This window comes from Perissodus microlepis, chromosome 20 (genome assembly GCF_051167445.1).
Source record: "Perissodus microlepis isolate ML-2025 ecotype Zambia chromosome 20, ASM5116744v1, whole genome shotgun sequence".
NCBI lineage: Eukaryota > Metazoa > Chordata > Actinopteri > Cichliformes > Cichlidae > Perissodus > Perissodus microlepis.
Window position 1 is genome coordinate 14,848,672 of NC_140480.1, and position 18,681 is coordinate 14,867,352.

Sequence of the window (18,681 nt, forward strand, 5' to 3'; positions counted from 1 at the left end):
GGGTGTTAGCCAGGTTCATTTTATTCAGCAGATGTTCCAACAAAGGTTTAGGAGTAATCAACTATGTACACAAAAATTTTTGTTTTCAAATAAAACCAATCAAATGTTGAAAAGAAATACTGACATTAAAACAAATAATAGAACAAGTAAAGATGGAAATTAGCAACTATTTGCGTCGAGGACCGGACATAGCGATGGAGCATCGGCGTCTCATCGGATCTGGAAAACAAAAAAATATTATGTAACGCCAAAAGAATCAAATACAAACACGCTGATTAGCTAGAGTGTATGATGCATGCTCCTCATCAAACTGCCATATTTTTTTCCAGGTCCTGAGGCTGAAAACAATGAAAAACAAGTAAGAATAAAAAATCTCCTTGTGCAATACCACAAAAGGCCACTAGATGCTCAACAAACACTTGAGCTTTTCCCCTATTCCCACTGCAAACAGTCATCCAGTCATTGGAGTGTCAATAACCTATTTACTCACTAATAATCAACGATAAAGTAATATCTAAATAAGCCGAAACAGCTGCTTATTTAAAGTATTACAGAATTTTGCTCATTTTTAACCTCCTAAGACCCAAACTCTTTCATGGCAAGTATTTTTAATTTCTCTTTGATATTTGGGATGATTGGGACCTGATGAATGTAAAAACAAAGAATTTCCTGATTTCTGTGTCTAAGAAAAATTAGAGCCACATATGAGGATATTTGTTTAAAATTTAGATAAAACAGTGGCAGTATAATGTCCTCGTAAGTGGATATCAGGCCCTTGTAGAGCAAGATTTAGTATTTTGGTCTAAATAACCCAAAATGTGATGTTCACATATGTGGATGCCAGGTCCTAGGAGGTTAAAGCAGTTCTGATTATGTTCATTTCCAGCCTGACAGCCTTTTTTTCTTGGACTACTAGAGTTTCCAGAACCATCAAAAGTCAGCCTGAAACCAGCGGTTAGACCTCACTGCTCTGAAGCCTCCTCGTGTAAGAAAGCACTGATGAGGGAAGAAGCTGTACCATGCAGCTTGCAGAGCAGAGTCCCAGAGGTGCTCATTAAAGTTTCACTACATTTGTAAGATATGTGCTTAACAATTTCCAGCAATAAAAAGCAATTTTCTGCATTTAAAAATTAAATGCATGCCATAAAGTGAAAAGCATCTTCTCAGTTACAATGTGGCAGTACAAAGCTCTGGACTTCCTTCCAGCATCCCTCTGAACAATTACAAAGAAAACTCGAGCCACAAATCATCCTGTCAGCACGCAGCAATGAGCCTGACGCAGGGAGCAGAAATATCATTATATTTCTCCCATGCTGTTTCTCTTCACTGACTCATCATTGAATCCAGGAGCAACTTTAAAACCCTGCTCCTTACTCAGGCCACAGCTACAGTACCACAGCTTTCATGCAGAGCAGCTTGCTCTGACCTTGGATTTTCCCCTTTATTATGCTCTTATAAGGATGCCACAGGATCAGACTGCCAGGTACACTCATAGATTTCCCATGATGCACGGAGCAGTATACATGTACCTTCTTCTTTTCACTCCTCATGTGCTTTTGCCAGCATTGCATGTCATTAACTCTTGTCTCACTGTGCTCTTCATTTTGATCTTTCCTTTCTCCTCACCTCATTCAGCAGATGGCTGGCCCTGTCTGACCCTGGTTCAGGGTCACTTCCTGTTTAAAGGGAGTTCTTCCCATCCTGCTTTTCACAGGTAATCCAATATTTGGGGTTTTTCTCTCTAATATTGTGGGGCTTTTATGTCCCATATAGAAGCGCCTTGAGATGACTGTCACTGTAAAACAGCACTATATAAATACAACTAAACTGAAACTGAACTGCACACATGGAAGATATATTAGAGTAATGAGGTCCAGTCATCTCTCCCCTCTGCCTCGCATTCTGGTGCTCCACCTGCAGTTAATGATGAACCTGAGAAAAGCTGGGTCAGCTTCAAAGCTTTGCTTGCAGCGTTGGTGGTGAGGCCACACAGAGCCAACGAGACTCCAATTTAAAATGAAACTGGGGAAATAACCAGCTGATTAATTTTTGCTTGGCAGAAATGACTCTTACCGTGTATTTGTCCCATTTCTTCTCAGGATCGTATGGCTCCCAGCGACTAGCAGGGAAGATATGCTTGTTCTTCTCATACCAGCTCCTCAGCACCACTTTCCCTGCATGAGACTTGAGGTAAAAGAGCAAAGCCGCACTTAATATTTTTGTTTGTTTTCACAATACAGCATGGATGGAGAATACATTTTACAGAGATATTCAGACATTTCTGTCCCAAAAACCAGTCAGGACAGCCAGACCACCAAAGCCTTCAACGATACACAATCCATATGACATCAGACTCCCACTGCTCAGTTTGTGGGTACAAAGTGGATTGGACCCATGTGTCTCAGCCCCATATGCTTGGCAAGTCAACAAGTCCAAACGTGGCTCCAGGGTGTAGTATTGGTTTCTTCTACATTAGTGTCAGTGTAAAGATGATTTCTGGGTAAGCAAAATCTGTTTCCAAACTCTGAAAACACAACTGCAAACTACTCAACATTCTTCCTGTCAAAGTGGACAATTTAGGATATTTTAAAGGATTTTTATCCTTCTAAATTCAGTGAAGAGAAAAAAAATCCTACTAATACATGATGAAGAGACTGACTCATTTCAAGTTAGACTTTGCACAGGACAGTAAACTATTAAATTAATGGTGTTTTTACATTTTACAATCAGAATTCAGTGACTTGTGATACTTTTAGACTCCGACACTGATGTATCAGTCCAATTAACAGTGTGTGTCTGTGTCTATTTTTGTGTTAGTTTTACATTTTATCTCCATTTTGGTCCAGAATTGATGCTTGCTTAATTTTTTCAGTCTACCTATATGTAGCGCACTGTCAGAGGCCTTGTTTCTTCTGTTTGCTCTCTCTCTGATCTCGGCTTGTGTCTGACTTCAACATCACAGTCTTTCTGTTCATTCCTCTATAATTTTATAAACTCCCTTTCCTGTATCAGATACACAAATATTTCATCTTTCTTATGAGTATTTCTAATCAAAGCAACTGTAGAAACAGACTTATGACATTTATTTTTTTGAGTATTTTAGGAATAGCTCTAATCAGCTAAAAAAAGGAAACCGTTTCCCATAAACTGTTTTTTCCCCCTCACCTCATCTTTCTCCACAGTGGCATCATTGACCAATCGGATATCATCGTGGACATCAAAGCTGAACAGAGGGCCTGCGGAGAAGAAATATCAACTGGGTGAAAAAGCAGAAAACTAAGAAGCATGAGGCATTTAAGAAAGAAAGAATTTCCGACACATAATTGTCTCATGATAATATAAATTACAGAGACTATAACATCCCCCATGGGCCCAGATTTAACCCCTATAGGGCTGGTGGAGGGACTCTCTGCTTTTGTTTCCAAGCTCCTTAGACTATCAAAGTGCAGTGATTAATGAGACTCTGTTAGAATGAAGCCTGAATGTTATAACTAGTGATGGGATTTCCGGCTCTTTTTAGAGAAACGGCTCTTTCGGCTCCGAACGGGCTCTTCAGGTTGTTTTGTTGCTTTAATTTATTTATTATTAACAACAATATAAAATTATGCACAAAAAGAATGTTGAAATTATTTTTAAAAACTGTTCATTTACCTGTTACCACACACCAAATCTGGTCGATGGTACTTCCTGGCTTGTGTAGCCACTAGTTAACAAAAGCTCAACACTGCGCTTAGCATCCTGGAGCACTTCTGTTGTGCTTCAGAATTTGCATTTGTTTTGAAGTTTGTATGTGCTTTGTCTCTAGGGGCCACCGTAAATATACATTTATTTAATTACGCCACATAAAATGTAATAAATAAACTATAAAATGCAAAAACCAACTATTTACATTTCAACTTTTAACTATTTAAATTTTCAGCTTTTTCCTTTTAAACACATTTAAAGTGAAACAGCACAAAACACTGCAAACCACAACACAATTAAATATATATTAAAATATGCAAAACAAAAAAAAGATGCACATTCTCTGTCATATAGGCCTGGGATGATTTTTTGGGAGAGTGTTTTCCTGCTTGGAATTGCATGCATAGGATTCACTGCATGAATAAACTTTCTGAATCCTTTATCATCCGCAACTGAAAAATAGTTGTGGATGATTACTATACCTTTCTAATGTGACGTTGTTGTCTCTTTCTCTCTCTCTCCCTCCCGCTCTGTTCCTGTGCTACTGCGAGTGTAACTACCGCCCCTCCCCCCTCTTCCCAGCGCAAAGCACAAAGCTCACGTGTGGAGTGAAGCGGAAAAAAAGTGCGAGAGGGGGTGAGAGAAAAAAAACACGGCTCCCAATAAGGAGCCGGCTTGCATCGTTCACTTCAAAGATCCGGCTCTAAGAGTCGTTTCGTTCTCGACCGACACATCACTAGTTATAACAGATTAGGGGTAGCTAAATACGGACAATATTCCTGGTCTCGCGCTTTTCTCTTTAGACACCCGCAGTCTAAAGCAACAACATACAAACATGTCCAGAATCAAATCCCCCGTCCACTTATCGCGATTGGACGAGCTGTGCTATTTAACTTTAAATTGAATATGAAATATTGTGTAAAAAAGGAATGACACAAAATGCTATTAGTTTAAAAACAAGGATTAATAAACACTAAACCACAGTTGATTTCTAACAAAACATTCTAGTTTAATGAGGGATTATTTATTTTTGGGCCTTTGTGTCACATGTCACTGTGGCTTGGTTCATCTTTTATATACACTCTATAGCACAACAAAAATGTTTTATATTAGAGCTTTTCTATCGTCTGTAGCAGGAAATTGGGATATTGTATGTCAACAGTGTGGAAGCTGTTGATGCCTGATTACCTGATTTGCCTCTGGCTTTGGTCACAATGAAGTCATAAAAACTGTGATGCTGAAGGAGACAAGGAGACAAACAACTTTACATCAAAAACAAAATTCTCTTTCCGATTACAATCTACTAGTGCGACTACACTTAACTATCAAAGTGAATTTGAATGGCGCACAGGTGTTTAAACAAGAGAGGGAGGAAAAAAGGGAAAAAACAAAGTTAAGCAAAAGTTTGGCAGCAGTTAACTGGGTGTGTCACAGCACTTACATGTGGGATTATCAGATCTTCTTTAATGTACATCAGCTGCTCTACTCCAGCAGAGCTGTAGAAAAAAATCCCATTTATCATTTTGTCACATCCATTAACTCCAAGGTGCCTTTTTTAAAATGCCTCCATGGGAACTGAAATAAAACACTGGGGCTGACAGCAATGCTTCAGTTTATCACTCTAGTGTTAAAAGATGGAGAAACTGAGAATGACACATGATGTGCGCCAAGTCAGTTCTGGCAAGTCAGAAATTGGCCAGCTGTTCACTGCAGGAGGTCTCTTACAGTCAAAGCTTTTTTGCAACTGTTTGGCTAAACTACAGAAAAGCTTCTATTTGGGCTGATGGAAAATATTCTTTTATTTTCAAACTCCCCTAAAATCTTTTTTTCCTTACACAGACAACATCTTAGTTTGTTTTTCTTCACTCTACTTTTACTCATCGGTGTCAATTTCAGATGATGCCGCATTCAGTTATATAATGGCCTGTAGTGATGAACACTCCCACCATGGTACCTTCTTTTCGTATGGCATAACTGCAGCTACTTTTGTAAGTACCTGCATTCTCAAACAGTCTGAGTGAAAAACAAAAATGATCCTATTTTCATGTCTAAACTCACCGGAGCTCGCTGAAGTCCTTTCTGAGGACTTCCAGGGCTTTCTGCAGGAAGTTCTGAATGGTGTTACCTTTCTTCATCTGAAGCAGAAATACACAAACGGAGAGAAAACAAAAGCATGAGGAGAGAAACCAGTGTGTAAAGTGTTGCTACGCACGGTACAGATAACATCTTTTTTTCTCCTTAAAAACCTCAGTGCCAGTTGGTTCAATCTTTACCTTGACAGTTTTCCGATGTCCAGAGCCGTCCCAGTAACTGAACGTAATCTCAATCTCTTCATCTGATGACACAGATGTACACAGTTATTACAGATTTAGAGAGACATAGGGTTGCGCACTGCTGTACTGCCACACTGATTTCATAATAATGCAATAGCAACTTTTTAATTAGGATGTTCGTTTTCAGATCACCGGGGCCCTGCAGCCTGATGCACACTGCACCCAGCCCCTGCAGTGCCTTCTAAAGGTAATGAGGCCCCAAGAGGGCGAGTCTAGTCTCCGTGACCGGACCGCACGGGCTAGACGCAGACAGACATCCAGTGGAGCTCAAAGACCTTAGTGGTTGTAAAGAAGGCCCAACAGTGTCTCCATTTTCTGAGAATCCTCAGAAAAATGTACGTGAAGAGGGAACTACTGATTGTCTTCTACCGTTGCTCCACTGAACGTGTGCTGACATGCTGCATCTGTGTGTGGTTCTCCAGCTGCACCATGGCACACAAAAAAGCACTACAGAGGGTCATTAATATGGCCCTAAAAATCATTGGACATCCTCTTCCCTCCCTGAAGGACCTGTACAGCATCCTACAGGACTGCACACATCCAGGACACCGGGTGTTTAAGCTGCTGCCATCTGGCAGGAGATTCAGGCTGCTGATGTCTCGGACAAACAGACTCAAGGAAACCTTTACAACAGGGCAATAGCTTTGTTAGCTCAATGCTAACAGCTGACCTCATTGGCTACCTCCCTGGTGTTTTTGTTTGTTTTGTTTTTGTTTTTTGGGGGGCAATAACATAACAACAACAATAATAATAGTAATAATAATAATGTGCAATAAACATTCACTCATTCTTTTATTTATTTATTAAGTCATTCCTTTTTTTGTTCATATCTTTCTTGCACTTTTAAAAAAATTCATTTTAAGTTACTGTGTTGTGTGTAGTGCCAACGTGGGACGCTTTCCAACTTCGTTGTACTATTGTACTAGGTATGACTGTCCAATGACAATAAAGAGTTATCTTCTCCTAAAGCTTGGCAAATAAGCGTTCTTCCTAGCTCTGAATCACTCTTTGTCAGGCCCTCACCCAGGACGAATATGACTTGGCTTCTAGGAAATCCAAGTATACACAAACTGCTCCACCACAATAAGGTGGAGGATGTGGCTCCTCCGACAGAACTTCAACAGCATTCTGAGGGTCAGTGAGTCTGAATGGACCGTGTTCCTAACCTCCACTGCTGAAGCGGCTGCATGGAGCTGTGGCTAATACTTGCAGTGGTGGTAATCCCTGAACCAGATGGTAGACACCAGAGGTGAAGGGAGCTTTCAAGCTAAAGGAGGAGTCTTATCGAGTACTGCCCGAGAAGAGTTTGGCTGTGGCGGTTGCTGGTATGGGACGAGTTCAGTGAAGTTGTACAAAAAAAAAGAGTTGAGATCTGCCTCACAGCGATCATGGCAGTTGAACTTTGACTGTTTTCATTGTACTAGTTTGCGTGCAAATATAGAGACCTTCAGAGCTTTTCAGTAAGCCATTCATTCAACGGCTCTGGGGATTTCAGGCAAGGCAAGGCAAGTTTATTTGTATAGCACAATTCAACAACAAGGTGATTCAAAGTGCTTTACAGAGACATTAGAAACAAAAACAAATAAAAAAGCATGATTTAAAATTGATTAAAACAAGCAAACAAACAGGAGGAAAACAGTTCCCATTGTTATTTAAAGGTTATGAGATGACGGTTAGGCGGCTGGGTCAGAGCAAACAGCGATGTGCACAGCACCTTGTCACACTGCCACTAGCACAGTGACACTCCCATTGCAAAGAACTAAAAAAACATGCTGGGCTCAGGGGAAAACACTTTGGTCGGCACTTCACTTTGAGGAAAGTGTCAACTGTCCTCACGGAAAACATCCAAAATGGATCATTGTGTAGCTCCTGCCTGCCTCCTTGTATTCAGCATTAAAGTGATCATCATTACTTACTTTGTAATCCTGATACTCACTCTTAATTTTCTCCTGTTTGAGCTCCCACTCCTGCCTGAGCTCCTCTCTGAGCCGGTTCTCCTCCTCCTGAGTACACAAAGCCCATCAATGGAGCAAAAATACTTACAAACAAGTTTTACATTTAAAGACGATCAGATTACAGAAGATTGACAACACCACCAACTCTTAACTTTTGAGCTACAATTATTCAGAAATCTGTTTGTTATTTTGCTGACATGGACAACTGACAGTGAAGTGGAGCTACTTGTGGAGAGGTCATCACTTCTTAGCCTTCGCGTTTCTTAAGATTTGCAGTGTCTGGCACCTTGCCAGGTAAAACAGAGCACAGCTGAACATACATGTGGAGCTAAGAATAGCCAGAAGTAACCATATTATGTTATCACACGCTCATGGAGTTAATGTGATTTACAACCACCTCACCTCTCTGTCTCGATCAGGCAGGAAACTTGTGTCCACATCTGGATTTTTCCCCAGTTTTTTCTTCTTGACTGGATCTACAAGACAAAACCAAAGATCAATAAGAAATCATGTGACATCTAGATTATTTATGTTTTAGCAGTACAAGAAAAAAAAAAATCACAGTTATTAAGCAGACTTTAAAATCCAAGACTGTGTTAGGCACTAAGTCTAATTAAGACTCTTACAATCTCTAATGAGAAAGACCAAACCAAGTCACTGTATACATGAAGATAGACAAGGCCATCATGACTGAAACCCCATTGTGAAGCCATAAACTGAGGCCATCTTTGAGGGGTGGCTCAAGATTTTCGCACATTAACTTTTGATCTTTCTGGAATTTTATTTGGCAATAAGAAAATAACCGTGATCACCACCATCAGTCTGCACTTGTTGCCTCACGGTGGTGACGAAATCTCTGAGTGGGGTGTTTTGTTACCTTTAATCTGTATGAACACACAGAAAAGACTTTGGCTGCTCCTGCACCACTGCTGCTCTTAACATAAATCTTATGCTTACACGTGGGGTCTGGCCAGCAGTACTGAGTATTATCAATCCCTCTAATCTGATGATCTAAACGACTTGTAAGGAGTGACGTATAACTAATTGTATAGTTCACAAAAAGAGAAGCGACAAATCAACAAGTTCAAATTAACATTTAACAAGTATAACAAGATCTCTGCCGTTTCTGGAATTCAGATTAGTCTCCCTGCAGGGCTCGGTCTGAACATGTTCATTTCAGCAGTAAGGCTCTGACCTAATCTAAGAGATTTAGAAGAGATTTTAAACAAAGTCACAGATAAAGAAAGAAAACTGCTTCAGATGACTGAGGCCTTAACATCCCAAACAGAACGAATGCTCACAGTCTTGCTCTTCCTCTTCATCCTCCTCCTCCTCTTCCTCGTCCTCGGGATTAAATGACAAGCTGGCTATTTTCCTCTTCTGCTCCTCCTTTCTCTTTTTCTCTTTCTGCTTCTCGAGCTTGCTGGAAAGAGAAGAGAAAATATAAATATTGACCCATCGAGACACAAGAGGGTGTCCGTGAAAGCAAATACTTACAGTCATACAGTTATTTGCTGCTGAACTTGGCTGAGCTGAGCTAGAGCCCAGAAAAGAAAATTTACTGTTTACACGCTGTGATAAGCTGCTTGTAGGTTTCATATGTTTGGCAACGCAATTCAGGTTGGACAGCACCAAGGAGTGTTATTCATCTGTATTTTATTTGGGTCCTTAGAGGGACTGCTTAGAGTTTCCTTAAACTGTTCACACACACGTGCACTGAATTTGTTCTGTCTGTTGACCAAAATGAACTTGCCTGTATTTAATGATCTGGCAGCATTCCTTCACAAATGCCGAATTACTGCCAACTTAGTAAGAATACACATGTGAGGCATCTGGTGAGCATTTTAAAAGCACGAATTTAGAAGAGTTTGTTTCCAAGAAGCCCAACATTTCAAAAACAGGATCTGCAGGTCGGTGCACAGTCTGCATTCTTTCTGTTTCATCTGCACGGAGACTAACAGCCAAGATTTAAAAAAAAGAAAACATTGATTTCAATTCAGCTGAAATGAAATTATTACGGTGCACATAACTGAAGCGAGGAAGCTCCTGAAGTAGAAGGGTAACGTGTTGCTTACCAAAAAGGCCAAAAAGCTAACAATTTCCATGGGATGTACAGACATCAGATACATTTCAGAAGAACTGAACTCAGGAACTACTTTCACTATCCATCAATGTAAATTAGGCCATTTTAATAGTTTGATAAGCCAGTAAACAATAAAACAAAAAAAGTACATCACAATTTTCTGTGACACAGATGACATCTTCCACAACTTTTAGTCCAAAACTCACAGATAGCAAATTTTGTAATCTGGTATTTCAGTGTTTGGTATTTATGTTTAGCAATTATTTCCCAGAATGCATGAATATTATTAGCCCGAAAAATGTGTGGGTACCTCACAAGTAGAAGGTTAAAAGTAAGAAAGGAAATAAATAAATGAACTTTTTTTTAAATGTGATCATTTGGCGACCTCTTCTGGAGGGAGCAGGGTTTGAACCACTGCTGCTGGAACGCTTCCTTTTAGACCACATCATTAAGCAGTACACAAAAGGACACCCCACAGCTGGTTCTCTGACATTTACTGTCATTACTTCCGGCGCCGCTCCGAGCTGGCAGCCAGTATCAGCAGCTCCGACCTGACCGAGTCCTTTTTTCTCTTTAATAGTTGTTTCTTTGTTGTTCTTGTGTTTCTTGTTTTTGTTTTTGGACTGTTGTCCCCACAATGGAGCTCAGAATTCTATGGACAATCGTGTTCTTTATTACATTTTTTACGGCGTCTTTGTCCGGAGAGCACGTGGAGGTCCGACCTCCCATTGTTTACAGCAGGGATCAGCTGTTAGCCCTCGGAGCCTCCGCTGCCCTGCCTACCGCCGAGCAAGCCAACATCCCCCACGAGGTGAGGAGGAAGAGACACGGTACTCGGGCCAGGATCGGGCATCGTAGTAAAGTTAGGAGGTACTGGCCAGCGATTCCATCTATTATTATGGGGAATGTGAGATCTCTCCCCAAGAAAGTAGACGAACTAGCGGCTCTTACCCGACATCAGAGGAGCTACAGGGAGTGCAGCCTGATGTGCTTCACAGAGTCGTGGATAACTGCGCTAACTCCGGACTCACACGTAAACATAGATGGTTTTCATCTGATCCGGGCCGACAGAACAGCGGAGAGTGGTATGAAGAGAGGAGGGGGTCTGGCTGTGTTTGTGAATGATAGATGGTGTAACTCTGGGCATTTATCTATCAAAGAGACGCTATGCTGTAAGGACATTGAGCTGCTAGCAGTTAGCATGAGACCGTACTATCTACCGCGAGAGTTTACACACGTGATTATGATAGCTGTGTATGTCCCGCCCTCTGCTAACACTACAGCAGCCTGTGAGGTCCTGCACACTGTAACAAGCAGACTCCAAACACAGCACCCTCAGGCCCTTTTCCTGATCTCTGGGGGCTTTAATCACATCACATGTCCTCCACTCTCCCCACCTTCACCCAGTATGTTACCTGCCACACCAGAGACAATAAAACATTGGACTTATTGTATGCCAACACCAAGAAGGCATACGACTCATCACCTCTCCCTCCCCTGGGGGGCTCAGATCACAACCTGGTTCATCTCCAGCCTGTGTATAAACCTCTAGTACACAGAGAAACAGTTGTGAAACGCACAGTAAGCAAATGGTCGGCAGAGACTGAAGAGGCCCTGAGGGACTGTTTCCGTTCTACTGTGTGGGACAACCTCTGCAGCCCTCTGTAGGATGACCTCAACAGCAGCGGTCCCCAACCTTTTTTACGCCACGGACCGGTTTAATGTCAGACAATATTTTCACGGACCGGCAGGTGTCACGGATAAATACAACAAAATAAAATGATACGACCGAGACAAAAACTGTGGTATTTTTGTAAATATAATATTACACGCGAATTCACTGTGTAATTGTGTAACTTTATTAGCAGCATCCTCCTGAAATGCACCAACAACATTGAGAGTAACATCTTCCTCTCTCCCCCTTAAAGCTGCTATGGTAACGCGTAAACATTTCTTTCAAAATAGGACACACAACTACAAAACAAATATAAAAGTACAAGAAAATATATAACTCACCATAACGCTCAATCAGTGAGAGCCCTGTGCTTGTTTCTCTGCAACGAGACGGTCCCACCTGGGCGTAATGGGGGACAATGACACCCGAAGTGTGTTGCTTATGTTCAGTCTGCTCCTCAATTTTGTTTTCGTCGCTGTTACTCAGAAAACCCCGCTTCACACAGATATGATGTTGGAAACGGCAACAGGGTTTTTAGTGCTTTTGTGGCAATCTCGGGGTATTCTGCCATGACTTTTATCCAGAATACCGGCAAAGCTGATGTCTCAAACATACTTTTAAGGCCGCCGTCATTTGTGATTTCCAACAGTTGATCTTCTTCTTGCAAAGACAAGCTGGATTCACCCGGTTTATTGACAAATGGGTCGCGGATCCATTCCTTGTCGGTTCGTGGGTCTTTTGTGATTGGGAAGTAGCGCTCGAACTCTTTTAAAAGCAAAGACAGGTGATCGTGCACTAGCTGGGAGAATGATTGCTCAGGCAGAGTCTCTTCCAAAAATCCAGCCAATGTTTGAAACATGTCAAATATGCCTCTGTTTACGCGTCGTCTCCACAAGTCCAGTTTGGCTTTAAATGCAGCTACCTTATCTGCCAACTTGAAGACAGTTGTCATTTTCCCCTGAAGGGACAGATTGAGTTCATTTAGTAGGCCGAATACGTCGCATATGTAAGCGAGTTTTGCGACCCACTCCTTGTCACTGAAATGTGCTGCCAGCGGTGACTTCTTTTCTGAGAAAAATCTCTGCAGCGGCTCTCGTAATTCAAAAACTCTGGCGAGTGATCTCCCTCGGGACAACCACCTTATTTCTGTGTGCAAGAGAAGGCGCCTGTGCTCCGCGTTCATCTCCTCACAAAGTTGCTCGAACAGGTGTGATTTGAGGGCGTGTGCTTTGATGTGGTTAATAACTCCAACAATATCATTCAATACGCTGTTAAGTTCTGGTGGCATTTTTCGGCTTGCCAGCATTTCTCTGTGAATGACACAATGTGTAGATTCACATTCAGGTACAACCTCCTTAATCCGAGTAGTCAAACCAGACAGCCGTCCGGTCATGGCAGCAGCTCCGTCTGTGCATATGCCGACACAAAAAGACCATTTAAGTTTTCCTGATACATAATCATCCAGTGACCTGAATAGTTCTGCAGCTGTGGTTTTGGTTGTCAACGATAGTGCACACAACATATCCTCATGCACATCCTCCTGATAAAGGTATCGCACATAAACAAGTAGTGTTGCCTTATTGTCCACATCTGTAGACTCATCAACCTGCAAAGCGTACCATGGTGATGTATTAATTCTCTCCAACAACTGTGTCTCAATGTCCTCTGCTATTTCATCAATGCGACGAGTAACGGTGCTAGCCGACAGAGGCACCTGTGCTATCTTTTCAGCCGCCACCTCCCCAAAAAGTTCACAGCAAATGTCTTTAGTGGCAGCAAGGATCAATTCTTCACCAATAGTGAATGACTTTTTAGCCTTAGCAATACGGTTAGCCACCAAGTATGATGCTCTCAGTGCACCTGTATTTGTTGTTGTGGAGGCCCTCAGTAATTGCTTCTGTCCCTGTTGTTCCCGCTTTTTTCTTTCAAAATACTCCAAAGGCTTGTTTTTTAATGTTGGGTGCTTGGTCTCCAAGTGACGAAGCAGTTTTGAAGGCTTCATTGCCTCATTGGAGAGCCGGTCGCCGCATATTATGCAGAGTGGGCTTGGTGCGTGGGAATCGTCTGTCGCGATAAATCCATATTTCAAGTAGGTATTTTGGTATTGTCTGTTAAATGCAGCTTTCTTTTTCTTAGTGGTTGTCATACACTCTTCTTCTGTCTCCTCACTGGGCCTTTTTCCCTTTGCAAAGAAACCCTCCAAAGACATCTGTTTTTTACTCATTTTGCTAGCTTGTAGGTTTAATATTAGCTACTAATGTATCTTGACATGCGTCAAGAGTCAGTCATAGACGGAAGTAAATGAGAGAATTCAGTCTTTTTCAAAATAAAACACTGTTCAGGGTCAGATAATAAATAAAATGAAATTAATGTAAGTTATTTATTTTTTCTGTGCGGTACGAGCCTCAACTCTCGCGGCCCGGTACCAAACGACTCACGGCCCGGTACCGGTCCGGGGCCCGGGGGTTGGGGACCACTGCTCAACAGCATCACAGACTGCATTACGGATTACATGAACTTCTGTGTGGACAACACTGTACCCATCAAAAAGGTACGTGTTTTTCTAACAACAAGCCGTGGATAAATCCTGAAATTAAGGCTCTCCTCAAGGAGAAGAAGAGAGTCTTTAGATCTGGAGACAAACAGGAGCTGAGAGTTGTCCAGAAGAAGCTGAAATGGAAGATAAGGCAAGGGAAGGAAAACTACAGGAGGAAGATGGAAGAGCAGCTGCAACAGGACAACTTCAGAGGGGTTTGGAACAGCCTGAAGACAATCTCAGGACAAAAACCAACCCCCAGGCTGCAGGAAACTTGGGGTGGGTGAATGACCTAAATAAATATTTTAATAGGTTTGATCAACCACCCACCCCTCCCCCAGCATCGTCCCCCCCTGCTGCAATCTCCCTCATCTTCAGGGCCTGCCTGTCTTTCATCACAGGACTTCACACCTCTCAGCTCCCAGTCATTACACCCACCCCCGGCTTCTATGGACTCCAACATACACCCCCCTCCCCCAAAATCCAGTCTTTCTATCTCAGCACTTCAAGTGAGGAACGAGCTTTGCAAGATCAAGGTGCGGAAGGCTGCAGGTCCAGATGGCGTCAGCTCCAGGCTCCTGAGGTGCTGCGCAGATGAACTGTGTGGCATCCTAGGTTATCTGTTCAACCTGTGCCTGTCACTGGGGAAAGTACCACAGCTGTGGAAGACATCCTGTGTGGTACCAGTACCAAAGATCTCCCATCCTAAGGACCTCAGCAGCTACAGGCCGGTAGCCCTGACATCACATCTGATGAAGACCCTCGAGAGGTTGGTTCTAAACCATCTGCGCCCCCTGGTGAGTTCTTCATTGGATCCGCTGCAGTTTTCTTACCAGCCTGGCATCGGGGTGGAGGACGCCATCATCTACCTCCTGCACCGAGCTCTGACTCACCTGAAGAAGCCTGGAAGCACTGTGAGGATCATGTTCTTTGATTTTTCCAGTGCTTTCAACACCATCCAGCCACGACTTCTGAGAGACAAGCTGGAGCTATCGGGAGTGGACCACCACATGTCCCAGTGGATACTGGACTACCTCACAGAACGCCCACAGTATGTGAGGACACAGGGCTGTGTCTCTGACATGCTGGTCTGCAGTATGGGGGCCCCACAGGGAACTGTGCTGGCACCGTTCCTCTTCACCCTCTACACTGCAGACTTCTCCATCAACTCCCCATGCTGCCACCGACAGAAGTTCTCTGACGACTCTGCCATAGTCGGCCTCATCACAGGTGAGGACGACTCACAGTACAGACAGTGGACTCTGGACTTTGTAGACTGGTGTCAGCAGAACCACCTGCTGATCAACGCCGGGAAAACCAAGGAGTTGATGGTGGACTTCCGGAGACGCAGATCCACCACACTGACACCGGTGAACATCCAGGGAGTGGACATTGAGATAGTGGACTCATATAGGTACCTGGGTGTTCACCTGAATAATAAACTGGACTGGAGCCACAACACTGATGCTCTTTACAGGAAGGGTCAGAGCAGACTCTACCTGCTGAGGCGGCTGAGGTCATTTGGAGTACAGGGAGCGCTTTTAAAGACCTTCTATGACTCTGTGGTGGCATCCGTCATTTTTTACAGTGTTGTATGTTGTATGAGGAAGGACATTTCCGCAGGTCCTTCCTCCCTGCAGCTGTCAGACTGTACAATCAAAACTGCTCCCAACAATCACAGATGTTTACATCTGCGCTGTAACTGCAATAATTCAATCAACCAATTCGCACTACAACCTGGTTTGCCTCTTATCTGTAGTTAATTTTATTTAATTTAATAACTGTACAGTACTCTGTTTATAGTAACCATTGTCCTTAATGTAAATATCTAAGAAAAATTGTGTATGTTTCTGTTCTGTGTCCTGTGTACTGTTTGTTTGTATATGTGTCTTTCTGGCTGCTGTTACAACCAAATTTCCCCTTGTGGGACAATTAAAGGATTATTCTATTCTATTCACACACCACACCACCAAGGAGAGTTATATCAGCCACAGACCAGATGCTACATTATCTGGATACACTTATCCTAACTTCGGTAATCCTCTCATTAATTTCAGCGTTTCCCCTGCACATTCGCACGACAGGGCTGACCCTGGTTGCATCTAACTAATCGCAAATATGGATAAGTATCCTCGCAGCAGAGCGACTGATTTCATAAAAGAAGATCAAATTATACTGCAGGAAAATATGACGAGGTAAAACACATAATAGAAACTGAAATTCACACGGCGATGTGAGTGTGAGGAAAAGCACTGTGGAGTGTTACAGTATTAAAAATGTGCACTTTAACTGCTCCGGTCAGTAAGACTGGAAAACAGCTGCTATATTCAGAAGAAAGAAAACAAAACTGACTGTGTGAGTCAACAGACTTATCAATATCACAACTCTATCCATAGGACATGAGAGAATCTGATGGATAGCAATCAATTATTTCTGCAGCATCGGTGCCGTTTAAGAGAATAAAGAATTCATATTAAAAGAAAATTCAAACGTAGGCTTAGTCTACATGCAAATTTGATATGAGGTAAGCAAATACAAACAGGCACTCTATGTTAGGATCATATATTAATTGATTAATAATTAATTAATTATTGCTCATAGAATAAAACTACTGTAAAACCATTCGCAGACAATAGGAATCAAGTAATAAAGTGGTGTTTAAGAATTTATGTCCATCTGTGCTCGTTGGGCAAAAACAAAAACTTTAGACCCTCCTCCAAATGTCCACGCCCAGAAGTCTGGCTGATCTTCTGGGAACGGTGACGCTAATTTCTGGAAATGTAGTTGTTGTTAAATTACTGGAAATCCAGCTGTTTTCCTTGCCCAGGGTGAACCTTGAATTTAACCAGATAAGACTGAATCCTGGATCGTAACAGAGGCCCCAGAGCATCAGTAAGAAAAACTCACAGCTGGAGTTCCTTGGACTGCTCCTTCTTGGCCAGCTGTTTCTCTCGCTCTTTTACCAGCGCCTCCTGCTTGGCTTTCATATCATTCAGTGTCACCAGACCTGATCAAGAGATTTAAGAGAACAAAGAAACAAACAAAAACCACAACAGGTAAATTAAAAAGTAAGCAAGAATGCCAGAAACAAATCATCCTAATCTAAATATAACACAACACACTCACCAACTGTGCTGGACTTCAGCTCTGCCTCTACAGCATCATAGTGAGCCGAGAACTTCTTGTCAATGTTGGACTTGACCATGTTGTCCTATGAGAAAACACACACACACACACACACACACACACAGTGAAGGCTCAGTGAAGAGCAGGTCAGGCATGTTGTTATCCTGGTGTGGTCACAATATTAGAACAGATCAGAGAGCCCTTACAGCCTTTGTCTCAAAAATCTTAGAATTCAAACAGAAATTTGGACAAATCTCTAATTTTAATTATTTTTTCCCATGTTTTATGCTATTATAACGGTAAAGTAGTTTGTTTTGTGTATAAATACCTGGATCGAACTACATAAAAAAAAGTTAATTATGTATCTGTGTCTGTGTATCTTGATGACACAGCAAATTAGCTCATAATACTGCTGATCACCATAAGCTAAACTCAGCACAGTAGTAATACACAGTACACTGTCTATAAGTGGTGCTACATTTGTATTGTGCTTCTTTGTTACTTTATCTGCACAAATAAGAAAAAATGTTAGAGATATCATTTGATCTTTGCCACCACTACCTAGATTCAAATATTGTACAGGCGTGTAGTTTAAGGAGCTTAAATAGCAATACATTTTTTGTGAGAGATGTATGCCCCCTAAAATCATCACAGATCCATCCTGGCCACCCCACGGACAATTTCCTGGCTCCGCCACTGTGCTTCACTCGCTTTGCTGCCGGCCTTACGCGACTGCGTTCTGTCGTTTTGACCACTTATAAAAGGCTAAAGTAGCTCTCATTGACACTGAACTATTATTGAACTTGTTATAATCAAGGGGGAGAAGTTCCAAACCTCTGCAATCTTCTGCTTTAGTTGCTCCAGCTGCTCTCTTTCTTTTTCACGCTTCTTCATGAGCTGCATGGCCCTGCCAGCCTCACTGGCAGCGCCTTTGTACTGCGCCATGTTTTCAAAATGACCTTAAAAAGATATTTGTTCAAATACAAGATTAATAATAAAATCTCCCAGAGACTTTTCCAGAACTGTAAAGACAGCGTACCTCGCAAATCACAACAAGAAAAATGGCGACGCCGAAGTGCATGCCGGGTAGTTACGTATTAAACGATGCCTTCAAGGGCTTCAGGGAAGCTCGGAATAATTGTGAAAATATAAAACATTAAAATGCATCGTTTCCATTCATTCATATATAAAATTGAGAACAGTATGAAAGCGTAATGTCTGACTTATTTCTCTCTCGAAGCAATTAACACTAAGTTCGCATGCTTCAACTACTGATTAAGCAATCAATC

The 18,681-nt window shown here is 42.1% G+C and overlaps 1 protein-coding gene across 1 annotated transcript; it reads right to left on the minus strand.

Moving 5' to 3' along the window:
- Positions 1 to 3: 3 nt before the first annotated feature.
- Positions 4 to 18,489, minus strand: fam50a (family with sequence similarity 50 member A). The gene is made up of 14 exons (XM_084916656.1): positions 18,432 to 18,489; positions 18,227 to 18,351; positions 17,393 to 17,477; positions 17,174 to 17,273; positions 9,274 to 9,395; positions 8,375 to 8,448; positions 7,954 to 8,020; positions 5,958 to 6,019; positions 5,743 to 5,819; positions 5,126 to 5,180; positions 4,873 to 4,921; positions 3,166 to 3,236; positions 2,074 to 2,184; positions 4 to 219 (listed from the first exon to the last, which is right to left on the minus strand). The coding sequence occupies exons 2-14, from the start codon at positions 18,335 to 18,337 to the stop codon at positions 211 to 213; spliced, it is 993 nt and encodes a 330-aa protein (XP_084772782.1). The 5' UTR covers positions 18,338 to 18,351; positions 18,432 to 18,489; the 3' UTR covers positions 4 to 210.
- Positions 18,490 to 18,681: the final 192 nt, after the last annotated feature.

What these genes read in the sequence shown, in the direction of transcription:
- fam50a (XM_084916656.1), bottom strand. Translation starts at nt 18,337, where the DNA reads ATGGCGCAGTACAAAGGCGCTGCCAGTGAGGCTGGCAGGGCCATGCAG. An exon ending in CAAACAGGAGAAAATTAAGA is followed by an intron (nt 6,020 to 7,953) that starts GTGAGTATCAGG and finishes CTGTGTCATCAG; the next exon opens with ATGAAGAGATTGAGATTACG. An exon ending in CCACTGTGGAGAAAGATGAG is followed by an intron (nt 2,185 to 3,165) that starts GTGAGGGGGAAA and finishes TTTTACCTCAAG; the next exon opens with TCTCATGCAGGGAAAGTGGT.